This window comes from Engraulis encrasicolus, chromosome 12 (genome assembly GCF_034702125.1).
Source record: "Engraulis encrasicolus isolate BLACKSEA-1 chromosome 12, IST_EnEncr_1.0, whole genome shotgun sequence".
Lineage (NCBI taxonomy): Eukaryota > Metazoa > Chordata > Actinopteri > Clupeiformes > Engraulidae > Engraulis > Engraulis encrasicolus.
Genome location: NC_085868.1, coordinates 14,442,313 through 14,468,520, shown reverse-complemented (window position 1 = coordinate 14,468,520; position 26,208 = coordinate 14,442,313). Strand labels below are relative to the sequence as shown.

At 40.4% G+C, this 26,208-nt stretch overlaps 2 protein-coding genes across 7 annotated transcripts in view; both read left to right on the top strand.

The window, feature by feature from the left end:
- glis3 (GLIS family zinc finger 3) overlaps window positions 1-21,070 on the top strand; it is a 34,393-nt gene extending 13,323 nt beyond the window's left edge. The window contains exons 2-8 of the mRNA XM_063212785.1: window positions 1,064-1,225; window positions 2,004-2,114; window positions 9,731-9,872; window positions 10,793-10,907; window positions 15,247-15,389; window positions 16,723-16,905; window positions 20,203-21,070. Of these exons, the coding sequence (XP_063068855.1) occupies window positions 1,064-1,225; window positions 2,004-2,114; window positions 9,731-9,872; window positions 10,793-10,907; window positions 15,247-15,389; window positions 16,723-16,905; window positions 20,203-20,327 (981 nt within the window). The 3' untranslated portion in view covers window positions 20,328-21,070. The remainder of the gene's footprint in view (window positions 1-1,063; window positions 1,226-2,003; window positions 2,115-9,730; window positions 9,873-10,792; window positions 10,908-15,246; window positions 15,390-16,722; window positions 16,906-20,202) is intronic.
- A 2,235-nt stretch (window positions 21,071-23,305) lies between these two features.
- Window positions 23,306-26,208, top strand: part of rfx3 (regulatory factor X, 3 (influences HLA class II expression)) — a 63,436-nt gene continuing 60,533 nt past the window's right edge. For 5 of the 6 annotated variants that reach the window (XM_063211690.1, XM_063211688.1, XM_063211691.1 and 2 more), the window contains exon 1: window positions 23,306-23,448. The gene's annotated coding sequence lies outside the window, so the exon portion shown is untranslated. The remainder of the gene's footprint in view (window positions 23,449-26,208) is intronic. The other variant, XM_063211687.1, reaches the window with a different exon arrangement.

The window sequence follows — 26,208 nt, the reverse complement described above, 5'->3', positions numbered from 1 at the left end:
TAACTGTACCTGGTGTGTTTTCTGTATAGTTTGAGGGCTGCAATAAGGCAGCTTTTCTTAACTGTACCTTGTGTGTTTTTGTGTGTTTTCTGTATAGTTTGAGGGCTATCAGAAGTCATCTTTTCTTAACTGTACTGTACCTGGTGTGTTTTCTATGCAGTTTGAGGGCTATCAGAAGGCATCTTTTCTTAACTGTACCTTGTGTGTGTTTTCTGTATAGTTTGAGGGCTGCAATAAAGCATCTTTTCTTAACTGTACCTTGTGTGTTTTCTATATTGAGGGCTATCAGAATGCATCTTTTCTTAACTGTACCTTGTGTGTTTTCTGTATAGTTTGAGGGCTATCAGAAGTCATCTTTTCTTAACTGTACTGTACCTGGTGTGTTTTCTGTGTAGTTTGAGGGCTGCAATAAGGCATCTTTTCTTAACTGTACCTGGTGTGTTTTCTGTGTAGTTTGAGGGCTGCAATAAGGCATCTTTTCTTAACTGTACTGTACCTGGTGTGTTTTCTGTATAGTTTGAGGGCTGCAATAAGGCATCTTTTCTTAACTGTACTGTACCTGGTGTGTTTCCTGTGTAGTTTGAGGGCTGCAATAAGGCCTCTTTTGTTAATTGTACCTGGTGTGTTTCCTGTATAGTTTGAGGGCTGCAATAAGGCCTCTTTTGTTAATTGTACCTGGTGTGTTTTCTGTGTAGTTTGAGGGCTGCAATAAGGCATCTTTTCTTAACTGTACTGTACCTGGTGTGTTTCCTGTGTAGTTTGAGGGCTGCAATAAGGCCTCTTTTGTTAATTGTACCTGGTGTGTTTCCTGTATAGTTTGAGGGCTGCAATAAGGCCTCTTTTGTTAATTGTACCTGGTGTGTTTTCTGTGTAGTTTGAGGGCTGCAATAAGGCATCTTTTCTTAACTGTACTGTACCTGGTGTGTTTTCTGTATAGTTTGAGGGCTGCACTAAGGCATCTTTTCTTAACTGTACTGTACCTGGTGTGTTTTCTGTATAGTTTGAGGGCTGCACTAAGGCATCTTTTCTTAACTGTACTGTACCTGGTGTGTTTCCTGTATAGTTTGAGGGCTGCAATAAGGCCTTCTCCCGGCTGGAGAACCTGAAGATCCACCTGCGGAGCCACACGGGGGAGAAGCCGTATGTCTGCCAGCACCCCGACTGCCACAAGGCCTTCAGCAACTCCAGCGACCGCGCCAAACACCAACGCACTCACCTCGACACCGTGAGTGGCTCTCGCTGCAGGAGTGTACACTTAAAAGTCATTAGTGCCAATGTACATTTGAAGAGTTTCGTTTGCAAAATGGTGTATCTACCATTTCTGACTTTACCATTTTATTATTGGAATTGACTGTTCAGAAGTCCTATCATCTATGTGTGAATTCTTTTGAGAACAGACTTTTTAAACCTATTTAAAGTAGCCTGGGAACTCCCATACTGCCTTTAGTTCTACACAATCGTTCCGATCTGAAAGACTCTCACTTGTGATTAGGTCTGGTGGTATTTAAAGTGCCTTTTGCAATGCAATGCAATGGAATGCCCAATACCAAAATGTCAATTTCCCCAAACGTTCCAAAATTAGATATACACCATTTTGCAATTAAACTCTTCATTTATTGTCAACTACATTACTCGTTTCACATCAATTAATCAGTCAGATCTATGGTGACTCATATCTCATCTACATTCATAGACAACATACATCCACATACAGTAGGCTACATAGACATATATTCCTTGCCTATATACCCCATAAAATTAACTACGTACCAGCACATAAACGGGTGGAGGAAACAATAAGTTAAACCTCTGAATCTCAAATCCCACAGTGTTCATTTAACACTTTAAGAGTCGATTAAACATCTTTTAGAGTTTAACAGTGTTGAATTTACACTAAGTTTTGTGCTGTGTTACCTAGGCTATGCCATTGTTCCGATAGCAGGATGTAGCAATGACTGATGATTAATGTGATGGTCAACTTTGTGTGTGGTTTTGCATGACAGAAGCCATACGCATGCCAGATGCAGGGCTGTCTCAAACGGTACACTGACCCCAGTTCTCTACGCAAGCATGTCAAGTCTCACTCCACCAAGGACCAGCAGGCCAGGAAAAAGGTCAGTGTCAAACTTAAATGACTCAAAACATTGAATATTCATAATGAAGGTTCGTGATGAGAAACCATTCTACACGATTCTACAGAATTGTTGCCATATATGGTTTTGCAAAATGAAGATATACTGTACATGTAAAATGTAGTGTGGAATGTGTATACACATCAAATCAGGGAAATGAAAAATTAGGCACTCTGCTTTCTGATTTCCAACCTTCACGTTCTTGACTGGAAAGTCATTTTGGAAAAAAAGATAGGTGATAGGTTTATTAGCAGGTATTGATACATTCATTTATCATAGGATCCTGCACATTCTTGGGGGTTATTACTAACATTAATAAAAACTATCAGAGTACTTTAAGATGGCTTCTTTGTATATGTATTCTGTTTTTTTGTTTTGTTCTGAAGGCAGGCATTCATTTAATGACTTTTTCAATAAACAATCGCTAGCTCCGTACACAGGAGAATGCGCACAGATGCTTTGTCAATCGTGAAACTGGTTAACTAGTGTGTGCAGTTGTGCTGCTCATTAACACATGAACACAAAAACACAAGGAAGGTCACATCACCATAGTTACCGCAAGTAAAGGTAAGCTGTTTCTATAAAAAGAGGAAGAAAAAAAACACAGAAAAGGAACGTGATACCAAGGTACGCAGTTTGAGCTACAAATGCCAAGGGCTTTGTTGAGAGTTTTTGCGACGTGTTTTTTAGCAGAGAAAGCACTTGACAGAAGGATTTATTCAAAGCTTTTGTCGCTGAAGTTGGCTGGAAGCAACACTTTATGTCACCTTTTCATATTGTGTTTTGTTGTTAGGCTAGTGACAATGGGCCCAAAAAGGCCTTCGTTTTCGAGTCGAGATACCCCTACCAGAGGTAGAACAAAACCCAATAATGTTTTTCCTCATCTCTAAGGTGTCCCATACATGAAAATGATTCTTGGCCAAAGTCATTTTAATGCTAAGGCTAAACATTTTACACATTTCCATATGCACCTCCAAACAAAAAAAGCACCCAAAATGTGACTTCTCCGTATGGGAGTAGATATACAAAAAATCATGCAGAAAATTACCAGAAGCTCTGAGAGCTTTGAGAATTGGTATGCTTGTGCCCAGGGGCTACCTGCACCAGATAGAAGTGGTTGGATTCGACCATTTTGATGTATGAAGGAGATATAGGCATTTAATCACACATCTAAAATAGGCGGAAAATGAAAAAAAGTGATATTTATACAGAATGTCATCATTTACATTGTAATTGCTTTGTCAGGGAATACCATATGCACACATATGATATCTTGATGGAAAGGTGAGATTGTTCTGAATCCAGCAATACCTCATATGTATATATTGTCTGAATATTAAAGATGGCATATCGTTCAATGTATGAGGTGCCCAGAATGAAAAAAATCGAAAAGGAGTTACAGGACCTATTTCAATACACATTAGTGGTGACAGGAATGCTCACAATTGTATTACAGTATATTACTTCAAATAAACGTATTATTATTGTGTGGTGCTATAGATTATACTTGAATGAAGAATCTGATTAGGGTGAAAATATATTTATCACTAGTGTGTGTGTATATATATAATTTCTTGCACATTGTTAAGCTGGAAAATGCAGTTACTCCACCTACTTCCAATGCCTTGCAACTAGCTCATCAGAATATTGCATCACTCCTTTCAGGTAGATATGATAGAGGAAGGGGAAATAGACAGAGATGTATAAAGTACTGGAGAGTAGTGAAGTAGCAGTACCAGTATCATCTTGTCAAATGACTTGAGTAAAAGTCAAAAGTAACCTTTCCTTACCTTACTCAAGTAGAAGGACAAAAGTATTCAAAATGTGTTGTACTTAAGTAAAGCAAGTAGAAGTATTGCAAGTTTTGCTACTTGAGTAAAAAGTAGAAGTAGAAGTAAAAGTACTGCATTAAAAAAATATATATTAGAGCTCTGTACAATAAGTCTCTTATGAAGTGCAAATACCATTATGGTTTGTTATTAAAACAGCTTTGTCCCTCAAAGGAGAACATTGAATCTAAATAGGGCCAGGGATGGCAGCCATCATCCTCCTCCTCCTCGCCGCAATGTGAGGTGGTTGGTGTTGTTGATGTTGATGGCGATACCTCGTCTACCTCAACCATCTTGTCAACATGCCAGTGTCAATGCCAACTGAGCCTCACTGACCGCGCCAAAAGACATGCGCGAGAATGTGATCTGCTTTTATTTCTCTACCATTGCATCGCCCACTGACCGTGAACACGTTCATATCTGGTGATAACAGAGCCATCTAGCGCTCGGGCATAGAAACGAGTAACGAGTAACGAAAGCAGCACATGAAAAATATATCGGAGTAAAAGTATTAATTTCATCAGAAAAATGTAGTGCAGTAAAAGTACAAGTATGAGGAAAAAAATATTACTCAAAAAAGTACAGATAGGCCTACTGCAGTTTAGTACTTAAGTACAGTACTTCGTTACTTTTACTTCGTTACTATACATCTCTGGAAATAGAGTGGATGTTATTCAGTTTGTTCAGAAATCTTTTATCTTCCACGAAGTGGAGGTCTCCAGTTCTTCTTCCATGAAAGAGCTAGCTTTCCTTATCAGTCTTTCAAGACACCCAATACCCCCTCTTCATTGTGCTCCCTCCCCAGCACACCACTGCATAGAAAAGGACACATACTGGCTTCAACAGTCTCATAGAACATATTAAGGAGTTTATAGCAGACAAGTATAGCCAATACTGTATTTTTTTCTAAACTGCATCTTTGGCTGACCAGTCCAGTTTGTTGTCTTGTTATACGCTGAAATACTTAGATGTGCTTACAATCTCCACTTCATCAACCTCAATGGAGATTGGTTGCAGAGCGGGCTTAGACCTCCAAAAGTCCACCTTCATCTGCTTGGTCTTAGTGTTGAGTTGTAGGTGCATTACACCACTGCAAAACCCTGTACTCCTGTATTCCCTCCTGCCTTAATACAGCCTACAATTGTATTATCATCCAAGAAGATCCAGTGCATGACTTACTGCAGTCTGAGTGTATGTAACAGCATTGTCTTCATGCTGTGTGAAGGGAGGGACTCTCGGTTTAAGTAATTTATCTCTTTTGGATGTGGCTTTTTGGGGACCGGGATAAGGCATAATGTGTTCAGAGTTGGTGCCTTACTAAGATGTACACTCGGGCTGAATAAATATTCCAGTAGCTCAGCCACTTCAGCACCACAGGTCTTTAGCAGTCTTGGTGATGTCCTATCCAGTTAATGGGCTTTAACCAGGTCTGCTGTGATTATAGAAAGGAGGGAGGGAGGAGGTGCTGGGTGGTGGTAGTGTGATAAAGACTGCTCCTGGAAGGAGCAATGATTTATGTTTACATACAAATGGTATGTGTATTACCAAAGCCTGACAGCAGGAAGCAAAGGCCTTTTATTTCATGAGCCTACTGAAATAAACAGGTAGGGGAATAGCAAACTTATTCAGTGAATTCAAAAGTTCATAGATCCATGCACAGCTTCTTCATTAGGTTCACTCAGGCATTACCTGACATCACTCAGGTGTGGCTTAATACCATCATGTAGGAGCGGGAAAGGATCTGCACACTGCTTGCAAAAGACTTAATTTATTTGGAGCAACGTTTCGATCATAGATCTAAAGAAGTTTTTTGATTTGGCACCTGCTGATGCTTTTCACAGTGTGTCAAATACACTAGACTTCAATCCAGCAACCACATCATATTCTACAGCTAAGCAAATTGTTTGGCTGGACCTGGAAGAAAGGACCAACCAAAGTGCAAGTCAGAAGAGTAATGACGTTATCTATCCAGGTCCATTTGCTAAATGTAGGCTTAATACAATTAATTGGGAACAAGGCATCGGAGGTAGACCACACTGGGCATTCCTTTAATGTGCCATGCTCAAGACCCCTCAACTCAAATCCTCTCAGGGGTACCAAGGTTCTGTGCTAGGCCCCCCTGTCTTTGCCATCTTTATCTCATCTCACTGGGCAATGTTGTCCATGTCCACTCACCCTGCTCCCTGCTATGTTGATGATAAACACCTGTCTGTCCAGCGAGATAACTCCATAGTTTCTGCGTGTACACTACAAACGTTTCAGAACATCTCTTTCACCTCTAGATGTCTAATTACCTTTGTACCATTTCAAGCTATGCATTCAATGTCTACAACTTGAATTACAATAAATAGCTGGGAAAATTAGGGTGTTATAATGCTCTAATGCGTTGTCTTGGTTCCACCTTTTAGCAATGTCTATTTGTCTATCTGCCTGTCTCTCAGACCTGGCCACATGGGTGAAGCAACACCACCATCATCTGCCATTATATCAAGCAAGACATGAGGTCAACCACTGTTACCCCAGAAAGCGCTACATAAACCTGGGTGTTATTATTTATGACCGCCCATCATTTCTGAAAACACCGCTTAAATTACTGATGCTCTTTTGCACTGTTCAATATACAGAAAATCAGACTGTACCTAACCCAATATGCCACTCAGGTTCTGTACCTTGAGTGCAATTCTCTCCTGGAAGGAACTGTTTCATTTGATCTGAGGCTGAACTAAAACGTAATGTTGCTTCGCAATACTGTAACACCAACAGTCTGGCCTTGGCCTCTGACAAGGTAATCCCAATGGTCTGACAAGTTACCAGCTGATACAAGAGTTTGGTCATCCCCCTCAACTTTTTAGAAGCTGAAAACACACATATCATACACATATCTTCTAGGAGTATTTATCTTCATGCTCAACTCTTATAACCCTATATACAGTATAAGCCTGCACTCTGTATTTTCCACACACACTGAATGTAGCCATTGGATAAAAGAGTCAGGGAAATGTAATGAACTTAAATTCCCTATACTGACCAGATCTAGACAGGGTGAGATGGCATTTAGTCATTATGCAAAATGCTGGAACCAGCTTCCTGTCCAAATTAGAACTGCCCCGATAGTATCTTATTTTAAAATGAAATGTGAAAAGGCTTATTCTCATCTGCCTTAAGTGATACAGTACAGTACACAATGCATTCTTTCTTCTCTTTTCTCTGTCTCTAATCGTTAGGACATTGAATGACAATTTTGTATCATGATGTACTTTGATTGATCGATCGATTTTATTGATTTAGGTTTATCAATGCCGTTACGATACCTGTATACATCAGTGGTATGTTGGTGCAGTGTATCTGGTACGCTATATTATTGTAAGGAAGTTTTAAGAACAAATATCCTTATACCATATAGTTCCCTCACTGTGTTGTATTGGTTAATAATATTATACTTAAATATATACTAGGCTTCAGAGCACCACTACGGTTAATTAATGAACCAGCCTTTGAACTTTTATATCTATGGAATGGACTGGTTCATTTTCTTTCTTTTTTGGACACATTATGTATTGAACGGTGTACCATCATCAATGTTGAGAATATATATACATATTAGGTAATGTTAGATTCAGCACAATCTCATCTTTTCCAGCTTTACAATTGCCTACAGATGCAAGAAATATATACATATTATATATATATATATATATATATAATATATATATAGCTGGCTCTTTCATGGGAGAAGAACTGGAGAGCTTCACTTCGTGGAAGATAAAAGATCTCTAAACAAATTGAATAACATCCACTCTATTTCCCCTTCCTCTATCATATCTACCTGAAAGGAGTGATGCAATATTCTGATGAGCTAGTTGCAAGGCATTGGAAGTAGGTGGAGTCACTGCATTTTCCAGCTTAACAATACCTACAGATGTGCAAGAAATGATATATATACTGTAGATATATATACACTAGGGATGGCGAAAATGTAAAAATATCTTAACCGGTTACTGAGACTCATTAACTGGTGGTTAACCGGTTAACCGGCAATCTTAAATGATATAACGTTCGCGTGCCTGATAGGCACAGCACTGAATTTTTTTAATTTTATTTTTCACATAAGCCTTTCTTTTTGCTGCTCAGACAGGACCTGTCATGTCCAGCCAGTGTCGCCAGATGAAAAATGCTGAATTATCGTGCCAAAACCTCAAAATTTTAGTTTTTGGGGGCTTTTTGGAAGGAAATTATTATTATAATTATTATTACCGGTTAACCGGTGGCAGAAAATTTAACCGGTTATCGTTGATCCGGTCGACTATCAGTTAACCGGTTACCGGTTAACATCCCTAGTATACACTAGTGATAAATATATTTTCACCCTAATCTGATTCTATATTCAAGCATAATCTATAGCACCACACACTAATAATAAGTTTATTTGAAGTAATATAGCCTACTGTAATACAATTGTGAGCATTCCTGTCACCACTTAAGTGCATTGAAATAGGTCCTGTAACTCCTTTTCGATTTTTTTCATTCTGGGCACCTCATACATTGAACGATATGCCATCTTTAATATTCAGAAAATATATACATATGAGGTATTGCTGGATTCAGAACAATCTCACCTTTCCATCAAGATATCATATGTGTGCATATGACATTCCCTGACAAAGCAATTACAATGTAAGTGATGACATTATATATACATATCACTATTTTTCATTTTCCGTCTATTTTAGGTGTGTGATTATATTCCGATATCTCCTTCATACATCAAGATAGTCAAATTCAACCACTTCTATCTGGTGCAGGTAGCCCCTGGGCACAAGCATACCAATTCTCAAAGCTCTCAGAGCTTCTGGTAATTTTCTGCATGTTTTTTTGTATATCTACTCCCATACGGAGAAGTCACATTTTGGGTGTTTTTTTTGTTTGGAAGTGCATATGGAAATGTGTAAAATTTTTAGGCTTAGCATTAAAATAACTTTGGCCAAGAATCATTTTCATGTATGGGACACCTTAGAGATGAGGAAAAACATTATTGGGTTTTGTTCTACCTCCGGTTGGGGTGTCTCCAAATTTTGAGGCCATTGTCACTAGCCTTTATGTCACTTTTTAATCGTTTGTGTGTTTTACTTTTCTGCTTTTCTTTGTGTGACACATAGTGATGAAAGGAATGAAAATGCCTATGTTCACTACGACTCTTGTGAGGCAGCGTGCACTGTGTAGATTCAGAGGTGTTGCAAAGGAACTCGTGTTGCCCTGAAAGAAAAGGCTGTTGCCTTCGCACCCACATTCATCATACACCTCTGTGGTCGTGTGAAACCCTCAGAATTCTCACAATCAATTCCACCGCTCACAAAATTCAATGCATGACTTTGCTACTTTCATGCAAAGAAAAACACATTTAAACACAGTGTGAATCATGGGATAACTCCATGGTCACTTATTATTGAAATCGGAAAAGTCCATCAAATAGACAGTAATCAGCACTGCTTGGAGAGTGGTCTAGGATAGTTTTTTGTTTTAAAAAAGACAAATCAATAACTTTACTTTCTGAAAAATTACAACCAGAAAGATGCATGCGCCTATACATGCATTCATTTTTTTGTTCATGTCTGTTTTCTAACATATTGTATTTTTTTCCATATTCTGTCGCATGTTCTTGAACATATTTCTTGATGTACCTTCATGTAACTTCATGTAACTGCAGGGCAGGTTTGTTAGTTTGAAAGATAACAAATAATTCTATTCACTTCCTCTTCATTTTTTGCACAGTTAAGACAGAGCACAGACTTGGGTCAGGATTCGTTGTCGGGGTGCTTGACTATCCAGCCTCTACAAACCTGCCTCTCTCCCATGGACATGATTGACAGCAGATTGGGCCAATCACCTGAGCCGCCAGATGACTTGTACTTGGGTAAACAACTATTGTTTCATGAAAACAAAAACAAATTCCATGTGTGTGTGTGTGTGTGTGTGTGTGTGTGTGTGTGTGTGTGTGTGTGTGTGTGTGTGTGTGTGTGTGTGTGTGTGTGTGTGTGTGTGTGTGTGTGTGTGTGTGTGTGTGTGTGTGTGTGTGTGTGTGTGTGTGTGTGTGTAGTTGTGTTTGTGTTGCAAGTGAATGTGTCAGAGAAAGTATGTAAATTTATGTACAGTGTGTGTGTAGGTGATTTTTGTCAATGTCTTATGTTAGTTTAACTGCACATTGTAGACTGGTCAAAAGCAATTTCAAACTTATCTGCTAACCCTGTTACATAGATTTTTGACAGCAAACACTTGACTTGACTTGACTTGAAAAGTCAACTACAGTGCAACCATATTGTTGACCATATTGTGTGTAGTGTACATCAATTACTGTCTGAAAATGGATGTTTATGTTAAGTTTATGCTTTCTATTAGACTGTGCACCTGCTGTAGGCTATTTATGATGAGCGTGTCGTGATGTGACAACTGAAATGGAAAGGACTTTATAGTAGAATAATAACAAAGAATCCCAAGAGGGTGTGGTGTTAGACAACTCCTACGTACATACCTCTGCTTTTATAGTTAATATATCCCTAACATTTTTTGTGTGGTTGTGCGATACGTGGTGTGTTCTCATCGAACCACATTTTGTGTAGCCTACATTAGTCTGAAACTGGATGTAAAGTTTAAATTTTCTAAAATACACCGCAAGTACTTTATGCTGGGTCTGGCGTCATGTGACAAATGAAAGGAAAAGGACTTTATTATTTATGACAATGCAGCTCAAATGGGTGTGGTGCTGAAAAAAAAACCTCTTACAGCTACGCACCTCTTCCTTTATGGCTAACGTATGTGTTTCTGATTGTGCCATAGGTGTGTTCTCATCGAACCAGTCCGGCAACAAGGCATCTGCTCAGCAGCCTCACCCAGCCCAGAGTAGCCCTCCACTGCCCGGCTCTGCCCTGTCCCCCCTGGCGGATACCTGCAGGTACTGTGCTTTACCAACCAGCGCTGTTCTGTTTTAGGAATAGAGGATTGAATGTTTTTTTTTTTTAAGATTTTTTTTTCGTTTTGGCTTCAACATCTTTATTATTCTGATGGGACGGTAAGAAAGAGAGACAAAAATTAGAGAGAGAGACGGGGAAGGATCTGGAAAAGTCCTCAGGTTGGAATCGAACCCAGTTCGCCCAGTGTAATGGTACAGTGAAATGGCCCACTGACCGGTGCCCCCTATGAACGAATGAATTTCATACTATTGCTTTGCATTACATTACATTACCGTACATTACATTACATTTAGCTGATCCTTTTTATTCAAAACAATGATTTAACAGGGTATTGAAATAAGATATGACATCACAATAACACATTGCTGTGCAAAAGAATGTGAAATGGATCCCCCTAGAAAGATAGGAAAACATTTAAATGAATTCATTTAACTTATAATTGAGGACCCGTAGTCCATGAAAAGCAGAAATGATTTGTTTTCCGTTGTTCTCCCTCGATGGTGGAGAGAGCGGCTTACAGAGAGGGGTCATACCTCTTGAATCTCTTGAGATTTCAGAAGCGTGTGAAGACACCTCTTTTTCCACAGTGCTATCTTTTCTTACTCTGTGTTAGTCTATATATTTATAGCTTGTTTATGTCCACTTTTGCAAGTCGCTTTAGATAACGTGCCAGCCACGCGATCCTTCCTTATGACAGTCATTAATTGCAAAGGGACTTGTCTACGTTTATACAGTATGTTGTTTAGAAAATGTACACTTCAGTTACTGCCGTGGCCTAACGTCTACAAAAGGCCTAAAGAATATATATTAATCCATTTTAGTCTAAGCCCTTTTTGGGAAAAGTTGCCCTCTCCCTATTAACACCTAAATATCTCAGCCTCCGAAGCACATAAAAACATGAAATAAGTTAAAAAGCTAAAAGCTAAAACCCCCATTTTGCACTATAATGTGTTCATTCAGCTCTTACTTACCCATATTTTTAATAAAATAGCTCAAACCTCAAGAACCTGAATGCAGTGTATATGTCGCTCTAGAACACAGTGGGTTAAAAAAGAAAATGTACACTTTCAAGAAAAGTATGGACTTGCGTGTAGTGCGTGCATAACGTGAAAGAAAAATGTCCTTACAGTACTTCTTCTGGTGGGAAGTGTGAGACTTAAACAATGTTCAATAAAGGTCCTAGTAAAGTGATCTAGTGAGCAGCTGGTTAAGTTGCAGGTGTTCAACAGACATTATGCTTTTTTTGGTATCTGACACATCGTGAAGGACACTTAGAACTTGCGCGCACAATTACATCTGTGTACACACACCCACTTTAAATTCCCTCAGAGTTCCCGGCAGTACACAATGTGTTGCTATGACTGATTTCAAAAAGTCCTACACTCCGCTCCCCCTTTTCGCTGTGATCTGCGACAATTAAGTGGCTAAAAACATTGGTTGTCATGGCTTTATGGCAGTAAAGCTCATCATTGGAATAATCTGATTTTAAATAAAGCACCATTTTTTTCTCCCCCCGCCCGTTTTAAAGAAGCGCAATAGGCTTTTGTGAGCCTTTTTAAGCATCAGCTGTGACAAAAACAGAGAGAGAGAGAGAGAGAGAGAGAGAGAGAGAGAGAGAGAGAGAGGTGGGAAGGAAAAAGCAGTGTGTTTTTGTGTGTGTTTTTTGTACAGATTTTTTGGATGCAACTCTGCAACACCGTTTCTGAGTCTACCCATATAAACACATTCGCTCATGGGCACTCTTCAAAGCAGAGAATGGAGGGGGGGGGGGGAGCCAGGCTGAGCCGGGCATTTCGAGACTGTCAAAGCCAGATGCTCCACCACTTGCTGGTGGTAATTGTTTGGGTACCAGCAGTAGGCAAAGCATTCACTGCAGGCTCCTGAGGACACACACACACACACAATTGGCTGCAGAAAACAAGCTCATGCACTGGCTCATTGGGCTCAAGCAGACTGCATTAGCCGATGCTATAGACACCAAAAGTGGTGACTTAGGAATTCAAATAAGTGAATCATAAGAAAAAAAGATCTTGTGTGTGGGTTTTTTCTTGTTTGCTGTGATCTGTGATTACTTCTGTAGATGTGAAATCAGTTGTGAAATCCTGCAAAATCCCCTTTTTAATCACATTCTTTTCAATTCTAAACAACAGCAAAGATAATAACATTTTAAGCTGTTAACTTCAGCTGAAGCTGTACATTTTAAAATTTCATTTACCCCTTACAAAGTTCATAGTTGAAAGTTCTTTATTTGCCATTAGTGCATGGCGTAGTAGTCCAGGCACATATAAACTTTTGTGCAGGCCCTCTCAGTCAATACATGGGAATAAATAGAAACTAAAAAGACAAAATACATTTAAAAAAGTAGAAAAATCAAGGAATAAAAAAAACCGAAGAGAAAAAAAAGAAAAAAATGCAGGTAAGTCTAATGTTCTCTTCTGCCATCAGTCTGACTGTAGCGGGGAAGAAGCTATTTAAAAACTTTGCTTTTTTAGTATGGATACTGTCCGTTCTACTGTGTCTCATGTTGTAAGTGCAGTGCTTGTGTCTGAGCAGAGAGTTAGCTGGATGGAGAGGGTCTTTAATTATTCTCTCTGCTCTCTTCTAGCTACGCTGCACATACATTTAGTTCATAGAGGGAAGAGTTGTGGCTATAATCCTCTCCGCAGTCTTGATTATTCTTTGCAGAGACTTCCTTTCAGCCTGTGTGGTGTTGCTGTACCAGACGGTTATGCCTGATGGTGAGGATGCTCTCTACTAGTCCTCTGTAGGCCTGGGTGAGAGGGCGGTGGTTCAGTCCAGCCTTCCTAAGCATCGTTACAAAGTATAGCCTTTGCTGGACGTTTTTCACTATGGATGTGGTGTTCACACTCCAGCTCAGGTTCGATGTTATTTGCATGCTTAGGAATTTATGACTTTCGGCCCTCACCACCTCTGTCCCTTTAATGTGCAGAGGCTGTAGGGGAGGAGGATGTTTTCTAAAATCCACTATTATATAAGATACGATAAGATAAGATAAGTATGCCCTTTATTATCCCACAATAGGGAAATTCATTTGTTCCAGCAGTAACATAGATGTGAAAAAAGCAAACGGCACACATACAGACATGGGACCAGGAGGATTAAAAAGTATATAAAATAGATAAAAATAAAGATGTCATAGAAAAAGGAGATATTTCTGTTAAAAACAAGTACATTAGTAAAAAGTGCATTGGTAAAAAAAAAAGTGCATTAGCAGCTTCAGAAAAGGAGGGAGGCTAGAAAATAATAAATAGTTTAAAAGGTTAAAAAGTCACAGCAGCTTAGCGTTGTCATCATTAGTCATCAGTCATAATCATCCCTCTTTCCCTCATCTTGTCTGTATTGAGGATGAGGTTGTTTGTATCCCCATAGTCAATGATGTCCTTTACAACAGACCTGTACCCTGACTCGTCCCCCTCTTTGATGAGTCCCAGGATGGCTGTGTCATCAGCATACTTCATGATGATGGTGTTGTTATGGCTTGAGAGACAGTCATGTGTAATGTGACGAGCTTCAGACTGAGGCAGCAGCCTTGTGGAGATCCTGCATTTATTGCGAGCACACATTCTCACCACCTGTGGTCCCTCTATAAGGAAGTCCAGAAGCCAGTTACTGGTGGGAGTTGGGAGGCCAAGTATTGATATGTATTGATCAATTAACACACATGGTACACTACCACTCCTCATATAGCCTATTTTTTCTTCTAAGACAAAGAAGATTTTTAGAAGAACATTTTTACTCAACTTGTGAATTTCAGGAGATATTTATTTAGCCTACAGTATCAGGATGCCAGACTGAAAAGGTTTCAGTGTGGAAAAATGTGGTCTGGTTATATAATGCTGATACAATGTGTTATTTTGTTTAATGCCATATGCTGACAGATCAACCTGACCTATACTACTGTGGTCTTTAATAAGTGTTTGAACCATTTATACGTACGTTCATTTGTATTTAAATATTTGATTTAACTTCCGCAAGTAAATGCATGTGGCTTTAACATGTATCACATTATTGTATCAATGACATTTTACTTTATGTGTTTTATTGCCTATATTATGTATTACATGTTGTGTCTATTTTGCAGAATATTTATATTTATTATTACAGCATTGCATTATACTGTACATTTTATTTATATATATATATATGACATGTCTTCATGTTGAATATTGAGACATTGATTCTGCCAAAGTTAATGCAGTATAAAATACAGTATAAAAGCCAATGGAACTTTCTGATGTAGAATAGATCAATAGAAACTGATCAGTGTGTTCTGTCTGGGTTCTCTCCTCATCCTCACAGATTCGCCGCTGCCCCACCGCATCCGTTGACAGCCTCGCACCTTTTACCCACCCCCCACGCTCCTCCCCCCAGCATCTCTGTTGCCCTGCAGAGGACCCCTCGAACTCGGCCTCACTTCGCACCTCCTGACACCCGCCTACAAGGTGACTCTGGTTTATGACTACTGTATACGCTCTTCAGAAAAGTAACTTTTCTTTGAAACTGGCACACAGAGAAAAAAAAGAATTTACACTTCATTTTTTACTGCTTCTCGTCAGTTACAGTGCAGTCCACTTGCTCCGCATAAACGACTCATTTACAGTTTTTTTCAATTGCTAACAAGCTTTTGTCCAATCCTCAGCGACATTTGCAAAACTCTTAATACAGTTAGCACACCAAGGGCTTTCCATTGCCATACAGTTGACACATTACATGTGCCTTTTTCACACAATTTGCAGTCAATGAATGCATTTCTTTGTGTATATTTAACAGTGTGTGCTTTTGAGAAGAAAATGAACTGTTTGGCCAATTGTGCTTGGTAGGTGGTAGTCTGTGTTAAGAGTTTAGAAAAAGTATCCAAAGAATGGGTAAGCGCTTGTTAGCAATTGAAAAAACTGTAATAAAGACTGCGATTCATGAATTGAAAGACTTGAAGTCGTGTGGCTGTGGGCCGGGGTCTTAGTCACGATCCATACTCCTGAGGTAGGACATGTGAGGGGAAAGGGGGCTCCTGACTGTGTCATGAATGAATCATGCTCGCGCCCGGCCTCGGGAAAGCAGCAGGTGTTTGGTACAGTCAGAGAATATGAGCACCGGGGTGGCACTCGTTTTCCCAGAAGCCTGAATAAATCCATGCGGCGCCGGCAAGATATTAACACAGCATGCCCCTCAATGACGAATGCTGTTTAGCAACATCGGGTATGCTTGCTAGCTTCAAAGATGTTTATATGCACATCTGTGGTGTAGTTCGAGGACACAAGAGTGTACTTTAGGGCATGCGTCAGAGCTCAGAGACAAACAAAAAAATGGGCAGCATCATTGTGTGACATGTTCCCATTTTTAAAACCCAAATCTGTGTGGTGCGTGGGACAAATTTGTGAATGGATTCTTCTCCTGGTATGACCAAAGACAGCCATTCATGTCCTAAGACGTTCATTCACTTACCCATAGCTGCCAGCCATTGTAGTACATTGGTTGCCACTTGTTCATCACCCTACAATTGTGCGTCCAGAATTGGGGTGGGGAGGCCTCCTGCACATGACATGATTTCGTACAGACCCTCTGCTATAACCTTACTGTCACTAACATGATTATTAATATTATAACCATGTCCTAATCAGTTAAACTACTTCACACTGTTTCGGCAATTTCATATCAACTTTGTTTTGATGTACTCAAGTTTTTTTCAGTAAAAAGTGAGTGCATGCAATGGCTACTACAACTCAAATCAAACATAATTTCTGAATCAATTCTTCTCTCTCAAATCTCGATACGCAGGCTTCTCTGAGCACGTCCGTATGGCATGCCCTCCGCCATACGATGACTCACCCCAGACCGCAGGGCCGACCCTGGCCTGCCCCACCGTGCAGGCTCCAGCCTTCGAGGGAGCCCTGCAGTCCGCCCCCACCGACCCCCTGTCCGATCTGGACTTGGTGCACAGGGCGCTGTCAGGGATCACGGGTGAGAAAAAGTCTGCTCTTTTTTATTAAGATTTGGTTTTGGGCTTGTGTGCCTTTATTTTTGACAGGACAGTAAGTTAACCCCTTAAGACACGGCTTTGTAAATTAGCTGTTACCAGAATGGCAATGACCAAGTCGTAATGTATTACTCTAGGCCCTCTGTTATGTCATAGTAGTGTAGTACTATAGTAGTTAGCTTTCAATATCTATTACAGAATGCCACAGGAGGCACGGCATGCATTAAGGGGTTAAGGGACAGGAAATGAATGGGAGAGAATCATGGGGGAGGATTGGGAAACAACCCCCGGCTGGAATCGAACCCAGTCCCCCACAGCGCAAGAGTACAGGGCCTTAGCCGTTTGAGCCACAGCCAAGGCCGAGCAAATGTGTCCGTTTTTTTAACATAAACACTCACCCACCATGAACTTCATTGCTTATTGGATGTCAGATCTAATTTGGGCATATGATATAGATAGACGTCCTTCATATGTCTGCAAATTGGAATCTAATTTTACCCGTCTGGCCTCTAATGAGTTTGGATAGAAGATTATACAGTATGTTGTTTTGGTGCAAATAGAAAAAAACACATCTTTTTGCAAGAACACTGCTTTTCTCATGCCTTGTTTACATCCATCAGAGAACATTTTCTGAAAATGCAAAGAGAATGTATCTCTTAACAGCCGACCCGGCATTGACCTGGTGTTTGTTTAGACATGTAAAAGGCCATCATCCATTGGCTAGAAGAGGAAAGTGAAATCGTGACAGATGTACATAAATGCAAAGAGAGAAAGAGAGCATGTAAGGCTATGGGAATGAACAGAACAAACATTATAATTTCTTGCAGTCTGTCACATGTCTGTCTGTAAGGGAAAGCAGAGTAGAAACTAGAAACTCATTTTGAAATCTACAATGAGTCAGAGGCTAGGTACATAATCATTTCTGTTGACTTTGTCGGAGGAAAAACGAATATGAATTGTGCTGCTGTTTTTCAGAGGTTTCAATGACTACTTCATGAAGTAAAAACCTTACCAAATACTGTATTTGAGGCAGACATTTTCACAACAATTTGATTACACAAAGGATCAGGCAGCTGGATAAGCTAAAAGCCAAAAGTCCACCTTGGAAACTCCAATTCCCATTGTCATTGTGACACAGCACTCCACAGCACACAAGTGTTCACTGCGCACTGCTCACAATGAAATTGCATTTTATGCCTCACCCGTGCAAGGGGGCAGCCCCCAAGAGAGCAGTGCGGCAGGACGGTACCACTCAGTCATGGAGGAGGATGGGGGAGAGCACTGGTTAATAACCACCACCAACCAGGCCAACCCTATCTCTTTCATTTCGTGAAGTATTCACGAAAAAAATAACTTTAATTTTCGTTGTACATTCACGCTATTGCCCGTTTTTCATGGTTGGGCAACGAAACGCTGCCTATTCATTTGAATTGCCCGACTGCTGCCTAGCGACCCACTAGTTTGACGCCCTTTCGGTACCGTCACATGGTAATCAAACATTTCAAACAAGCAATTTAGGGTTACGGTTAGGGTTAGGTTTAGGTTTAAGGTTAGGGTTAAGGCAGGGGTGTCAAACATACGGCCCGCGGGCCGCATCCGGCCCGCCAGAGGGTTCCATCCGGCCCGGAGAAACATTTATTTATTTTTTTTAAACTTTTTTTTTTAATGAAATAACCGAAATGCGCACTTACCTACAACATCGAGACCTGCATGACATTAACCCAATGGTCCCTCTATGTATGTAGTAAAGTGCACATCACACTTAATTTGTACTGTAACAGGCATTTGATAAAGCTCATATATTATAGACCTCATATATAGAGATAAAATGTTAATATTTCTTATTCGTATTGTATTGGTATTGGTTGTAATTAAATAATAAATATAATTGGATTTGTATTGGTTCCTATTAAGCTGAAACTGGAAACGGGATGTTAGAATGCGTGAAAATGCAGGAAATTAGGCCTACATCTAAGAAATAAAAAAAATTCTGGGGGAAAACCCCCAGACCCCCTGCCAAAAATAACTGTCCCTTATTTAATTCATTGACGGTTAGCAATGAATGAATGAAGTCAAGGAAATTTTGCATAGGATTATCAGTATTGCATTGCTTTCTACATATTCAACACACTTTTAAAGCGTGATAACACTGAACACTAATCCTCTGCTTTACGTTTTTTTTTTTGCGATGATGTTACTAATGCGGCCCGCTTGAGGTCCACATGGGTTGTATGCGGCCCCCGGACCAAAATGAGTTTGACACCCCTGGGTTAAGGTTAAGGTTAGAGTTAGGTTTAGGGTTAAGTAGGGTTAAGGTTAGCGTTAACCATAACCCCCTCCCCGCCCCTGCAGACGCTTCGATAACCATAGCAGCAGTGGGGCAATTCAAATGAATAGGCAGCGTTTCGTTGCCCAACCACGAAAAACGGGCAATAATGTGAATGCACCACGAAAATGAAAGTTATTTTTTTCGTGAATACTTCACAAAATGTCAGAGATAGGGCTCAAAATGTCAGAGATAGGGCTCATCTGGCTTGCTTGCACCTGGCGGGTCGGGAGTCAAATCGGGAACCTTTGGGCTACAAGTATGACACCATAACCGCTTACCCATGACTGCCCTAATGGGATCATTATAGATTTTATTATCAATGCATTACAGGGACACTTTCCTCTACCTGAAGCTGGTTGCTAACACCACAGCTGTTTTACAACACAAGCTTCAAGATCATAACAAATGTGTCGCCTATTGTTCCTGGGTCAAAGTTCAGTGACACAACTTACTGGCTGTTTCTCAAAGTCAAGGATCCTGGCCTGGCTAGGACGTGAAACGCACAGTGATTGGATACTCTGCAGTTCACCACAGAGTATCCAATCACTGGGCGTTTCACGTCCTAGCAAGGCCAGGATCCTTGACTTTGAAATACAGCCATTGTATGGCATAACCACCACTTTGGAGCCATGGGCACAATGCCAGTAACTTCAAAATCTATACACGCAAAAGTCAGTGTCAATTTATTTGTATAGCACAATTACAAACAGCCGCATGCATCAAAGTAATCTAATAGGTAAGAAGACACTATGGAAAAAAAGAACAAAAATCAATCTAAGAACAAGTCAAGTGCTAAATACAACTGTTTTAAATATAAAAGTAAATCTATGTGCAGCGTAAAGCTGTGTGGAATGCAAAAGTTTTGTAATATTAATAAATATAAAAGCAATATTTGAACATCTGCATGCTCTGAAAAAAAAAATCCACTGTGTGCCTCGTTGTGTGTTCGCAGTGTACGACATCCAAGGGGAGTCACATGACTTCCTTCTCCATCCCGAGTTGCAGCCTGGATCAGATGGCAGCTACCTGCACATAGGTGGAATGGAGCGCTGTCCCAGCCAGCTGTCCTGCATCTAGAGAGAAGGATGGATGACCTTCCACCCCCCCACAGCCATACTTCCATCTCCAGCCTGATCAGCAATAAGGCCTTTTCACTGTGACATCAGACAAGTTTTGAAGCGAAGCACGATACACGAGGACCAAGTTGCGGCTGAAAATTGTGACGTCTGTATATTATGTCTATGCCACGTGAAAAGGGTCTGTGAGACAGTGCACTATCACTGAACATTCACCACGATTGCCTTAAGTCATTTTCATTATAATTTTGTTATAATAGTATTATTATGATTTTATATGTGGAGGCCTTATAACAGATGTGACTGTGTGGCACTGCTTCCTTTTGCGTTGATTCAATGGAATCATTATTCATTGTTTGACTACACTGATAACACACCATATAAACAATGGAAATTATGAAGTATAAATTGCACATTATACTGTATAGCATTTTTATTCACAGGGCTGAGATTCAGTGAGACCTATTTCACAGTGCCGCACTTAAACATTTTCCTTAATAATCTCACTCAAATAAGCTTTTGAATTTCCACGCTCTTTTTGATCACTGTTGTACTAGGCTATAGAAAGCCATAATCGCGCAAGTTATTTTGATGTTACTAAAGGATCCCTGTGAGATGGAAATAGGAGAAACGGTGTATACTAATGTCAGGTGTCTCTAGAGACATTTTCTTGTTTGGCAAAACCAAAGCATTTATTCTAGCTGTCTGTCACTGGCTATTTCTAATTCTGCATTGGGGTTATTTCACGTGAAATCAGACACTTTGGGACCCGACCGACACGGATTTCAATCATACTTGCTGTGCCTGTTTAGTAGCAAGGTATTTTCTGGCTCTAAAATTTACACAAACAGCATGGAACACAACAACCCTCAGAATATGAATTCTCATAAATTGAAAAATTAAAAATTGAATATAAAAAAAAACGTATATTTCAAAATCGCCAGTTCCTTGTCTAAACATAGCCAGCAATGTCATGAACAACAGGTGAACTGCTGGTGTATGGTTCTTTATTCATTTCAGAGATAATGGGACTCAAAATATGACATCATAAAAATCACCTAGTAATAATATGGTAATACCATAGTAATATCACATGACAGCATGTCTATCGGAATATGTGAAGGGTGGAGATTGTCCATGAGGATGCAGGAAGTTCAGTTTCACCTCTCCAGTGCTCGGCATACATTCCTCAACACATGCTAGCCACTAATTGCCATCATATACAGCTACAACATACCCTTTGATGCTTGAACATTTAGAAAAGTCCTTTACTGAGCTTATTCTTTCAACCCTGCCATCTCTGAATGCTGAAAATGGTCTAGCTTCCACTGTGTCCATTGACAATGGGCAGAAGCTGTGTAGTTTTTGAGTACCTGGAATAGGGACCGACGAGGGTGCAGGGCCCACCGGGAAAATGCCTGTTATGCCAAATGGCCAGTCCAGTCCTGTCCCCGACACAACTCTATTACTACTTCATTACAAATCATTTCAACATTTATGTCCCATTATCTCTGAAATGAATAAAGAACCAAACACCCCATTTTCAGGTGTTGTTTATGACCTTACAGGCTATGTTTAGACAAGAAACCGGCTATTTTAAAATATAAGTTTTTTTGATATTCAATTTTTAATTTTTCAATGTATCATAATGAATATTCTGAAGGTTGTTGTATTCCATGCTGTGTGTGTAATTTGTAGAGCCAGAAAAGAGCTTTCAAACAACACCTCAGACATATTTTTGTGACGTTCACTGACTGATATAATCAAGGCTGAATTATGTATAGTGTCCTACCCTCATATGTAAACCTTTGCTAGTCTGTTTCTCCCTTAATATATGTGTCAGATTCACACAAATGCAGTTCTGGGGTGCTACCTTGCTACTAAACAGGCCCAGCAAGTATGATTGAAATCTGTGTCGGTCGGGTCCCAAAGTGTCTGATTTCACGTGAAATGACCCATTGCCCATTACCATTTCTATCCTAAATTTTGTTTACTGTCCTGTGCCAGTCAGGACACACACACGCACGCACACACACACACACACACACTGTCCAGAGCTTTTAAGAGTAGGCCTATGGCCTAACTATCCAGTCTCTCTGGGTTAGCGGCTTTATCTGCTGGTTTCTCAATTGCCTTGCATCGGCCACTTGCTTTCCAGGCATTTTCTTGAAATAATAAAAAATAAAAGCCATGATTAGTTATTAAAAATAGCTTAAACTAGCCTAGGCCTACTTAAATCCACTCTGCTGCTTAGGCCCTACATTTTAAGTGGTTTGTTAGCCTACTTATTTCAATTTGTGTAGGCTAGTGGCAGAATTGGTTGGGATATTGTTTTTTTTCTGGCGGTATGAACCAGTCAGAATTCCTCTCACATCATCTATGGAAAAGGGAAAGCACCACTGATCCAGCGGGGAAGAAAGGGAAAGGGATCGCTTCCCTTTCTCTGCGCGTCTGCAGCTCTACCGACCTTGCTGATTGAGCGACGCTCAAGAGGAAGTCCCGCCCGGCTTTTACAGAGAAATTCGCACATTTCCATCACTACGGTTATTTTTCACAGTTATTGCATGGTCAAATGGGCTATTGCCATCGCTTAGTTTTCTTATCTTTAATTTAATCCATTCAAAATAAACTCTTATGACGGTTAGTTCTCAGAATTATGAGGGAAAGACAGGCTACCCAGCCTACCGAGCCCCACCGCTGATGCGCTGCATAGGCTACGGAGCAAAAGCCGATCTTTGATAATAATGCATATTAACCTAGAACGCTTTCAATAGCCTACATAAATAACGCCTATTCATTCTGAATGGTGGTGTATGAATACGTGTATTACTGACAGTTCATTTTAGCGCAGCTGAACCCTGTAGCCTAATTTACATCCTTATCCCCACCCCAAAATTATTATCTTGCCTATGTCTGTTGTCCACCCAAATCACTCCGCCTTTTTCCTGACGACCAGGGTAGGTTGTGCTGATGGGAGTTTTATAGCAACTGTTGCCCTGTGATTCAGCGCCATAGTCACCGTAGTCCTGGCGACTGTAACCCATCAACAACAACAACCTCTCTCTCCATCATTACCACCTCCACCATCCTCATCCTCATCAACACGTTAGTCCACGGTACAGGTGAATATTACAGATCTACTTCTATTTGCGCAATGCTGGGATTTGATGATGGACGCTTCCCTTTTCATGTCGTCTTGTGGAAATTAATATCAGAAATTGTGCTCTTTAGTGGGTTGCTTTATTTGGAGGCTCCGAGCTAGCTTGCTAGCTAAAAAAGCAAGCAACATCAATTTCATTCATTGCTGCTTGGCAGAGCTAGCCAGCTGTGCATGTCAACCAGCAGCGATGCAGTGGCCGTTTAATCCACAGTTTTTGGTGGATTCCTGAGATTTGTTGATATTCTCAACGAAGTAGCAAAATGACACACGTGTATAAGACCACTCATAATTTCCGGCCCTTGTGAGATTGCCCGTATCTTTGTTTTTATTGTATCATCTCATAGTCAGGTAACGGTATATTAACATTACCTGATGCTAGCTTTGTGAAATAACTAGCCAAGCTATCATTCAGTGAATGACTGACTAGCTCATAGAGTACAATCGCTCAGATATACCACCATTCTGCAGACATCTTGTATGGTTTGAGACGGCTTGTTTTTTGTCTAATGATGTGCGTTTCTGATCAGACGCGTCGATAATGTGGATGTTAGCTTGGAAGCTAACCGTTTACTAGCAATCTGGCTATGGTGGTTAGCTTAGGAAGGCAGCCAGTCGTAGAGACATCTGGGAACAAAATGGAATTCATGTTATCTGCAAAGTGTGATTTTGCGAGCATGGTCCGCCAGTATTCAATACGGCCAACTTTAAGAGGTTGACTGTTTTAGAGTGTCTTACAGATACCACCGGTTATCCTCAAATAACTGTAGTTGCAAGGTGCCACATAGCAAGTTGGTGATTTTTAGGGGGAGCACTTGCTTGCTAGCTAGCAAGCTAGCTACCCCTATGCACTGCCAATTACAAGCTAGTATTACACATTGGTTGCGGTTCAGTCGGGTTAGCTGTAGCTAGTTGACCAAATTGGTTGCTTCTTTTGTGTTGTTTGTGGTCGTGCAGTCTACGAAAGGTACTCGGCTAGCATGTTTGCTACTGGTGACTTTAGCGCACCTAAGGCAAGATCACGTTAAGCATTACTATCGATCTGGAGAACAAGCTCATCTTATGTAATGCCTACTCTTCAATAAAATGTATATGCGGGTCATATGTGTATTGTACGTCAATGTCTAATGTAACAAATTAGTTCATGCTTGTGCTAATTAGCATCATAACTGCCTTGAAAAGTGAGCTAGCCACCTGACTAAATGTGGATGCATTGTTTAGACAGACCACTGGCGCAGAAGTAAGCTAATGGACGTATGCCTGATATTAAACGGAGATGGTTTGATACGAGTGCAGAATTTACAAGTTCGGCCATCCCATTGACTGAGTGAGCTAGCGTTAGCCAAGGCGTTCTAATGAAATGACATGGCGATGTTTTTGCATTAAAATATCCCCAGTCGAAAAGTGATCACAGAGTGAAGCTGTTCAATAGAGCGCTGCATCAATTAATAGTTAATATACATTTTGTAAGTCTTCGGCCTAACCTTTCGTCAAGACTGTTCCATTATGTGTCCGCAGTGCCATACTAAACGTCAGCTGCACCTGCCGCAAGTAATGCAGGCAGCAGCAAGTTTCTTCTTTCTCTTGACCTGTTGCGAAGGTAACACAAGTGCTGCTGAACAATGCCACTTATATTCTGTCAACCCTTGAAACAAGCAGCGTCAGCAGCTGCTGCTAGGTGGAAAACAGAGGTTTTCCATGTTTCCCTGTCGAATGACTAAATGAATAAATACTATCTTCTTTATTGAATTCATGTGGAAATGTTTTTGTTCATAATATCTGTTAAGTACACTCAAGTGTCACTCATACAGTTAGAGGGGAAATTCCCACTACTGCATATAGGCCTACATCTCCACTTGTATGACCTCTTGGGTGTGTTTCCAAGTGTTGCATCAGCATTCTTTCCTGTTTCTTTTCTCTCTTTTTTTCTTCATCTTGGTTCCATTGGGTGTTTTTCCTTGGTCCCAGTCCCCAAAGCCCTGTTGTCTTCATTAGGAGATGGAAACAGGTGTGTTGCGTGGTTGGGGGGTGGAGGAGTAGGGGGGGAGAAGGGAGGGAGTGAGGGGGCCAGGCTCTTATTCCGAGGTGGTGTGGGGCTGGTGTGGGGATTTGGTCAAGTAATCAAATAAGGTACCTGTAGCCAGGTGCAAGGCATTGTACATATTAATTTCCTCAGAATGAAAATGGTAGCAATGCAGAGGCGCAAAAACTCTCAAGTCTACCTATCATCACGCCCATGTGATTTGTATTGAGGCACGAGTCCTTATTACTTTTCCCACTATTTTTAGTTTTGTACAACAGTGGAGGCACATGGCAGAGCAGCATAACTCCCTAACTAAGAGTGGCAGTGTGCGTTCAACGTTGTCATAGCAACATGAAGTAGCTGTGTACACCCAAGTCTCCAACCTTGAGAGGGGAAAAAAAATGTTCCGCAGCTCTAATGGTGTATGTTGGATGATGAAAAAACTTAAAAACAGGGTCTGCCGAATTCACCAACCTTTTTGGGGAGGAACACAACTTAATCATTTTTTTTTTTTTTAATGACGGATCCATATATGGGCACAATGAGTCTATACTGTATAAATGCAAACAAAATGAAAAATTATCATGTCGTGTTAAACTGTTCGCCACTTCAAACCACCAATCCATACCCTGCTGTTCCTCCACTCCAGAACCATTTACATTTATCATGTATAGTGTTAACAACCATGTGGGATCCAGTGGC